This window comes from Topomyia yanbarensis, unplaced genomic scaffold, assembly GCF_030247195.1.
Source record: "Topomyia yanbarensis strain Yona2022 unplaced genomic scaffold, ASM3024719v1 HiC_scaffold_6, whole genome shotgun sequence".
Classification (NCBI taxonomy): Eukaryota; Metazoa; Arthropoda; class Insecta; order Diptera; family Culicidae; genus Topomyia; species Topomyia yanbarensis.
Window position 1 is genome coordinate 170,449 of NW_026683824.1, and position 8,675 is coordinate 179,123.

Genomic DNA, 8,675 nt, shown 5'->3' on the forward strand with positions numbered 1-8,675 from the left:
GCCAACCCCGTGGTTTTGCAGGGTTAAGGAGAATCATTGTAAAATGTCCAATACATGATTTTATGTTGTTACCTCCACTAAAACCACTTCAGAACACTCCCACCTGTCATACATGCACATTGTCTGCTTGTTGAAATCATTATATGAAATTATTGACCTGTATTCAATACGGAGAACTCGGTAATAAAATTGTTTTGCTGAATATACTAACGAACGGGATCCCCAGGAAAATTTCACTGAGCCCGGTGAATCGAACTTAATGCGTAAAATTTAGCCATTTGAAAGAGATACAAGCAGAATTTTAAGAATATGATCATCGCGGTTATGTCCCGGACATTACCCGCTCCTAGTTTTTTGCTAAGTGTGTTCATTTCTGTACGAAAAAGATTCCGATGGTTGTTTCGAGAGATTTTAACATTGATATTTCAAAGCAAGAAAATTGTTCATTTCATGAATGAATGTCTCAACCAGCTTAGAATCCAGCGCATCCCCTATCAACGCAGACGCCAACAATAAAGGTTCTTTTCAAAACCACCATAATTATTATAAAGAATAACTTGAAACATTCCCACATATTTCATTGAGTATCATTCGATTTGAATTACAAGTCAAACGAGTAGTCACGACACTCCGGTTATGTCCTAGACATTACCCACCCATCTTTTATTGTTCCGCCTTTTACCGCTAAGAGCATCGATTTTTTCCCAAATCTTCTTGGAATTTGTGGCCGGATTGATTTCTTCGACGAATTTCTTCCAACTGGACTTCTTAGCTTCATCGATAGCAGTCCTTGCATTCTTTCGTGCTGTCTGAAACTCTTTTAGGGCCTGATCCTTTTTTGCATCGTTGTTGTTCAACCGTCGGAGTGCTCGAAGTGTTTTCCTTCTGTATTTTACAGCTTTCTTTACTTCATCATTCCACCACGGTACCGATTTGGGTCCCGGGCGGCCACTAGTCCGTGGAATCGATTTCTTGGCCGCGTTGAAAATGAGCTGGCTGAATTCATTGGCCGTATATTCTTTCGATAGATTCAGATTTCGATTTATCTCTTCCTGGAATTTCTCCCAATTCCCGTCGTCGTATCGCCATCGAGGTCTTGCACAAACTGTCGGAGACGAACGGCCAGTGATCAGTCTGACAGGGAAGTGATCACTGCCATGGTTGTCATCCTCCACTTGCCAGCTGAATTTGTCTGAAATTTGCCAGGATACTATCGAGAGGTCAATTGCAGTCATTTTACCGTTTGAGAAATCGATTCTGGTGTCCGTGCCGTCGTTGAGACAAATCAGTCCTTTGTCTCTGAGGAATTTTTCTAGCATTTGTCCTTTCCGATCAGTGTACTTGGAACCCCACTCGGTGCTAGCGGCATTGAAGTCCCCCAGCAGCACTACTGGTTCAGGCAACTGTAGAATCAGTTCATTAAGCTGTTCTTCGATTTTCTTGGATGAATATTCGCTTGGGGGTATGTATATACTGGCAACCGTTGTTTTGGAACCAGTATCTATTTGGACGGCTACTGCTTGCATGTCGGTTTTAATTTGCAGTCTGTTGTGAGGAATGCCCTTTCTCACACCAAGTGCAACTCCGTGTTTGATATTATTGTTGGATCCTTCAATCAGGTGCATTTCATAGTCTTTGATGGTAGGGGTTGAATTGATTGGCGTCATAGTTTCTTGCAGTGCCAATATACTAGGAGAGTATTGGTTAATTAGCAACTGCAGTTCCGGTAGTCTGCCTCTTAATCCTCTGATGTTCCATTGTAGTGCAAAATTGTTGTCAACTAAATTAACTCGGTTCTTCCTTCTATTATTGTTGGTTGGTGGTTGCATTATTGGTTCGATAAAATTTCTTTTTCCCCTTTCGATTAATGACAATTGTATCGGATCGGTCAGATTCATTATCCGTGATGCTCATTTCTTCCGTATTAGTATCAGAATTGACGGTTTCAATCGGGTCTTCTAACATCGGTTGTGTTGTTACTATTTGACTATTGTTGCCAGGTTGGGTGCTATTATTCATTTTTGAAGAAACTTTTTTCAAAGGGGGAGGACGAAATTCGGTTCCAGTTGTTATTTCCGGTGATATTTCCTTAGCACGTTTGTTCCGTTGTTCTTGCTTTGATATTTTCCCTTCAACAGTTTTTTTGCATTGGCAGCTTGGGCGACTCTTAAGTTCGGCGATGACAGAAGTGAGCTGGTTCCGAAGGGCAGTTATCTCTGCTTTTAGACTTTCAATTTCTTTGTCCTTGCTGTTGCTTTCTTGTGGTACTATTAGCCTTTTGCTTATGTTGGCGTACGATTTTGCACCAACGCGACTGTCGTATATTTTTTTAGCCTCTCCGAACGATAACCCTTGTTCCGCCTTTATCTTGACAATTTCATTTTCCCGTTTATATACCGGGCAGTTCCGGTCGGTTGGTTTATGCCCTTCCTTACAGTGGAAACAGTTAGCTGCCCCCTTACAGTCTTCAGCCTTGTGCTCGTGGGCCGAGCAGTTTTGGCATCTGGATGCACTTTTGCAGCGAGCTTTTGTGTGTCCATACTCGAGACAGTTGAAGCATAGCATGGGTACGGGGTAATAAAATCGCGTCGGTACTCTGAGTGCTCCAAAATATATGAACTGTGGCCAGGTGGTTCCTTCCATCGTAAGTACCATGGTGGACGTATTGACTTTCACCTTGTCCACCATTTTGGTGAACCGGCGTATTGCTATCACTCCTTGGGGAGCAAGCTCGGTTAGCAAATCTTCCTGTGACATTTCATTGACCTCCGAACAGTTTACAATGCACCTACTGTAGTTAAGCGTGGGATGCGCTGTAATTTCAACCGGTGTGCCGTCGAACAATGTTTTCATCCCAAGCAGTTTGGTGGCGTGAACTTGCTGTCTTACTTTTAAAATATATTTGGTCCCTTTTGATTCGGTTGTAGCGGTATATGCATTACCAATTAAAAGTTGGATTGACTTACCGACGGTGAAGGGATGGTTTTTTGGCAACACTCCCTCATTAGCAGCCTTGAGTGAAAGTACGATCACCTTGCCGTGCTTTCCCTCTGGGTCCATCCAGCTCGGACATCCAGCTCCAGTATCATCCGGCGGCCGAGGCAGCCCGTACGTCGATGTTGAGGCCATTCGGCCGGCCGAAATAATCTAGCCGATCACTGGTAACGTTGCAGATTTATTGCAGGGAAATTGAAGAGGCAAAAAATACAATCAACTAAAAACTGGTTTTACGCACTGTGCCGTTTGCAATCACTATCCGTTGTAGGATTTTTATTTACCGATTCCGTCACTTTTGCACAACACTGGCCGCGTTCTGATAGCGGCGATACGTCTGTTTGTCTGTGCCGATAGCGTCACTTCACTTCCGTAAGCTAAGCTTTTGCACAACAGTTGGCTTCACTGGCGATTTTTTCACTACCTGTTGCGACACGTCCGACCGCGTCACTCGCGGCAGGCGGTTTTTTCACTGCTTACAGCGTCACTTATCGATTTCACACCTATAGCGTCACTTTTCGCGGGTTTTTGCATCCGGTAGTGCTTCCCGGTCGATACCGGTTTTCACTATCACGGGAAACGAGTCGAGTTACGTGGTTTTTCACTTCACTTTGCACTCAAAAATAACCTGTCCGATCGACGGCAGAACTGTTTTTTCACTTTCACACTGTTTTTATTTCCAATGGCAATTTGTTTTTCTATTCCGGCGGACACTACCCTAACGCAAAGGGCAGCGGAGGCTTTCCCGGTCTATGCCGGTTGTCGCACTCGCGGGAGACGAAACTAAATGCGCAGTTTTTTTTCCACTTTGCTACTGTATGAACTCCGATTGCTTGCCTATGCTCGCTTATTCGGGAGCGTCCGTTCAGCTCGCTAGTCGAAACACGAATGATTCGATTGGTAGCAAAAATCACTACATATCGCTTATATACGATCGTGTAGCGAGACGAAGGTTCGTCCTTTTTGTCGTGACTAACGACTTACCTTTCAATATAGGGGCCCCTTTTCAAAATTTCGGAAGAAAAATGATGTAAGATTTTGAACGCTTATATCTTTTGTTGTACTGAATGGATTTAATCAATTTCTTCGGCATTTTGTCGAAAATATTTGTACCAATGTTGTATTAAATTTTGGAATATGTAGGATATTCATTATCAACGGAAAAATAGTGTTTTGAAAAATCTTTCGAAAACGACTCGGAAAAGTGAAAATTTTCAGCCCATCCCGCACAGAGCCGTCAAAATGGTGCAGCAAATGAACAATAAAATAATGAAAAGTTTATATAAAGGTCCACTACATGTTTGTTCCTATGATTATTCGTATTGGGTTGCTTGACGAGAGCAGTTGGTGGGGGAAAGCCGGGATATTAATTTTGGTTAAGCCATTAGAAGTCGGACGGAAAGGAAAGGCTCATGCACGCCACGAGAACGAGCGAGAAAGCGATAGTAGTGCATATTAGCGAAAGCGTTACGTACATTTTGAACGTTAATAACTTTTCTTCTACTAAACGGATTGCCAATCTTGTTTCATAAATCGGAAGGAAAACGTTCAACGCTTGCTACCGATACGTTGTTTGCTATATAAAATTTGTTTAAATAGTTCAAAAACTACTTTAAATGAGAATCAACATTAATGATAAAACCAATAAATAGGGGTGTCGCAGTTTATCTCAAAACCAGACGTGTGTAAGACGCAGTGCATAACAGACGTGCGTGGTCGTGAGAAGCTGCATCGGACGACCAATCAAATCAGCTACCATCGGAGAGAAGCAGAAAAACGTTGGTGGAGGTGGTGGCGGTGAGAAGGCCAAAAAGCCAAAGGCTAAGAAACGCAGTCACTGAAAAAGCGGTAGTAACTGCCACTAAAAATGCCACCAAAACATCGAAGACTGCAAAGCGTACTCATTCGGTGTGAGCTGCGAAAGGGGAAAGATCGTATGGATGTACGCAGTAAAAACAATCGTCGGCAAGGTTTGAATTGTTTTAAAAGATTCCCGTCTTGTATCAACATAGTTATCCACAAACCGTCCTTATTAGGACGAATGCAAAATGGAAAAAGAATTTAATTAGAAAGTTTCTTTTATTAACTAGTATTAAGTTTGCGCTTGGTAATTCTGTACTTTTACCAGTGAATCATAAGAAAATGTTTTTCCAATCTACAAACCCGAAGGTTTTTGCAAATCCTTCCAAGAAAATCAGTGAATGTGGCAACTAAGCGAAAGCTACACCAAAACGAATGATGAAAATATTTTCATTTATCGAACAAAAGGACGTCCTTCCATCTGCATTGTAAAGTCAATAAAAAGGAACACCATGATGAAAACCGTGCTCATTCGGTGTGAGCTGCGAAAGGGGAAAGATCGTATGGATGTACGCAGTAAAAACAATCGTCTGCAAGGTTTGAATTGTTTTAAAAGATTCCCGTCTTGTATCAACATAGTTATCCACAAACCGTCCTTATTAGGACGAAGGCAAAATGGAAAAAGAATTTAATTAGAAAGTTTCTTTTATTAACTAGTGTTAAGTTTGCCCTTGGTAATTCTGTACTTTTACCAGTGAATCATAAGAAAATGTTTTTCCAATCTACAAACCCGAAGGTTTTTGCAAATCCCTCCTAGAAAATCAGTGAATGTGGCAACTCTGCCACTAAGCGAAAGCTACACCAAAACGAATGATGAAAATATTTTCATTTATCGAACAAAAGGACGTCCTTCCATCTGCATTGTAAAGTCAATAAAAAGGAACACCATGATGAAAACCGTGCTCATTCGGTGTGAGCTGCGAAAGGGGAAAGATCGTACGGATGTACGCAGTAAAAACAATCGTCGGCAAGGTTTGAATTGTTTTAAAAGATTCCCGTCTTGAATCAACATAGTTATCCACAAACCGTCCTTATTAGGACAAAGGCAAAATGGAAAAAGAATTTAATTAGAAAGTTTCTTTTATTAACTAGTATTAAGTTTGCGCTTGGTAATTCTGTACTTTTACCAGTGAATCATAAGAAAATGTTTTTCCAATCTACAAACCCGAAGGTTTTTTGCAAATCCTTCCAAGAAAATCAGTGAATGTGGCAACTCTGCCACTAAGCGAAAGCTACACCAAAACGAATGATGAAAATATTTTCATTTATCGAACAAAAGGACGTCCTTCCATCTGCATTGTAAAGTCAATAAATAGGAACAGCTTGATGAAAAGTGTGCTCATTCGGCGTGAGCTGCGAAAGGGGAAAGATCGTATGGATGTACGCAGTAAAAACAATCGTCTGCAAGGTTTGAATTGTTTTAAAAGATTCCCGTCTTGTATCAACATAGTTATCCACAAACCGTCCTTATTAGGACGAAGGCAAAATGGAAAAAGAATTTAATTAGAAAGTTTATTTTATTAACTAGTATTAAGTTTGCACTTGGTAATTCTGTACTTTTACCAGTGAATCATAAGAAAATGTTTTTCCAATCTACAAACCCGAAGGTTTTTGCAAATCCTTCCAAGAAAATCAGTGAATGTGGCAACTCTGCCACTAAGCGAAAGCTACACCAAAACGAATGATGAAAATATTTTCATTTATCGAACAAAAGGACATCCTTCCATCTGCATTGTAAAGTCAATAAATAGGAACAGCTTGATGAAAAGTGTGCTCATTCGGCGTGAGCTGCGAAAGGGGAAAGATCGTATGGATGTACGCAGTAAAAACAATCGTCTGCAAGGTTTGAATTGTTTTAAAAGATTCCCGTCTTGTATCAACATAGTTATCCACAAACCGTCCTTATTAGGACAAAGGCAAAATGGAAAAAGATGGGTTGGTAATGTATATGACATAACAGGGGTGTCGTGACCACACTTCGAAGTTATTTCAAATCTTGCAAAGCATAAATTGACATAATTTCAATGATTGTTCCTTTATGAATGAAATGACAAATTTTCAGGTCAACGCGGCAATAACTTTGCAATTTATAGAACAATTTTATATTTTTAGTTATCATATATTAACTGTCATCTCTTCCAAACAACTTAACCCTCTGCTGCCAACCACGTGGTTTTGCAGGGTTAAGGAGAATCATTGTAAAATGTCCAATACATGATTTTATGTTGTTACCTCCACTAAAACCACTTCAGAACACTCCCACCTGTCATACATGTACATTGTCTGCATGTTGAAATCATTATATGAAATTATTGACCTGTATTCAACGCGGAGAACTCGGTAATAAAATTGTTTTGCTGAATATACTAACGAACGGGATCCCCAGGAAAATTTCGCTGAGCCCGGTGAATCGAACTTAATGCGCAAAATTTAGCCATTTGAAGGAGATACAAGCAGAATTTTAAGAATATGAGCATCGCGGTTATGTCCCGGACATTACCCGCCCCTAGTTTTTCGCTAAGCGTGTTCATTTCTGTACGGAAAAGATTCCGATGGTTGTTTCGAGAGATTTTAACATTGATAGTTCAAAGCAAGAAAATATGAAATTTGTTCATTTCATGAATGAATGTCTCAACGAGCTTAGAATCCAGCGCATCCCCGATCAACGCAGACGCCAACAACAAAGGTTCTTTTCAGAACCACCATAATTATTATAAAGAATAACTTGAAACATTCCCACATATTTCATTGAGTATCATTCGATTTGAATTACAAGTCAAACGAGTAGTCACGACACTCCGGTTATGTCCTAGACATTACCCACCCATCTTTTTTGTGTTTAGCGCGTTTCGTTCGTTCGCTACTCCGCCCCTTTGGCGAACGATGTGCAATGAAGCGAATGCATAACAAGGGGTGCTGTGTGCGCGAGTGGCATCAGTGTTACTCGTATTGTCTACGTGACTACACACGAACGCGCACAGCGATAAACCTACAACAATGTCTGCACGCGGTAAAGGAGGAAAAGTGAAGGGAAAGCCAAAATCCCGCTCAGTTCGTGCCGGTCTCCAGTTCCCTGTTGGCCGAATTCACCGTCTGCTGAGGAAGGGAAATTATGCTGAACGTGTCGGTGCCGGAGCACCCGTCTACTTGGCAGCTGTGATGGAATATCTTGCCGCCGAAGTACTGGAGCTGGCAGGAAACGCTGCTCGCGATAACAAAAAGACCAGAATCATCCCCCGTCATCTGCAGCTGGCCATTCGAAATGACGAAGAGCTGAACAAACTGCTCTCCGGTGTGACCATTGCTCAGGGTGGCGTGTTGCCTAACATACAGGCCGTACTGCTGCCGAAGAAGACTGAAAAGAGGGCCTCCGCAGCAACTTAAATCCCGCTCCTTTCTAGCCGTAAAAACCGCCCTTTTCAGGGCGACTATTTTCTTCTGATAAAAAGAGTTAATTTGATTTTCACTCCGATAATCATCAACGTACATTTCTGTGAGCATTGCACAAGTTTTTTTTTTTTGCAATGCTCGTCAGACGCTTAATAATAGTTTCCCTCATATCATGGCATTGACGATTTCACCCAATCTCTCAAAAGTTCACTCATCGATTTGGTGCTAAATCACAAATCGGCCGCGCAAGATTTCCCTCAATGGGTCTTGTTTTTCACACGCTACTACTGTCGATCGGTACGAGGTGGTGCTGCTGGCAAAAAATCCCCCATCGGCGTGCTGTCTAACAAACACACACAGCCACCCGCCTGAGCATTTTTGGAGGGAAACGGAAAATTTCTGCTAATAATTCTTAGTAAAATATGATTGGT

At 41.5% G+C, this 8,675-nt stretch overlaps 1 protein-coding gene and 1 pseudogene across 1 annotated transcript; one reads left to right on the plus strand and one right to left on the minus strand.

Annotated features, from left to right (window-relative positions):
* Positions 1-1,806: 1,806 nt before the first annotated feature.
* LOC131695914 (uncharacterized) lies at positions 1,807-3,129 on the minus strand. Its single transcript, XM_058984446.1, has one exon. The coding sequence runs from the start codon at positions 3,127-3,129 to the stop codon at positions 1,807-1,809; it is 1,323 nt and encodes a 440-aa protein (XP_058840429.1).
* A 4,722-nt stretch (positions 3,130-7,851) lies between these two features.
* LOC131695915 (histone H2A-like) lies at positions 7,852-8,616 on the plus strand (annotated as a pseudogene).
* Positions 8,617-8,675: the final 59 nt, after the last annotated feature.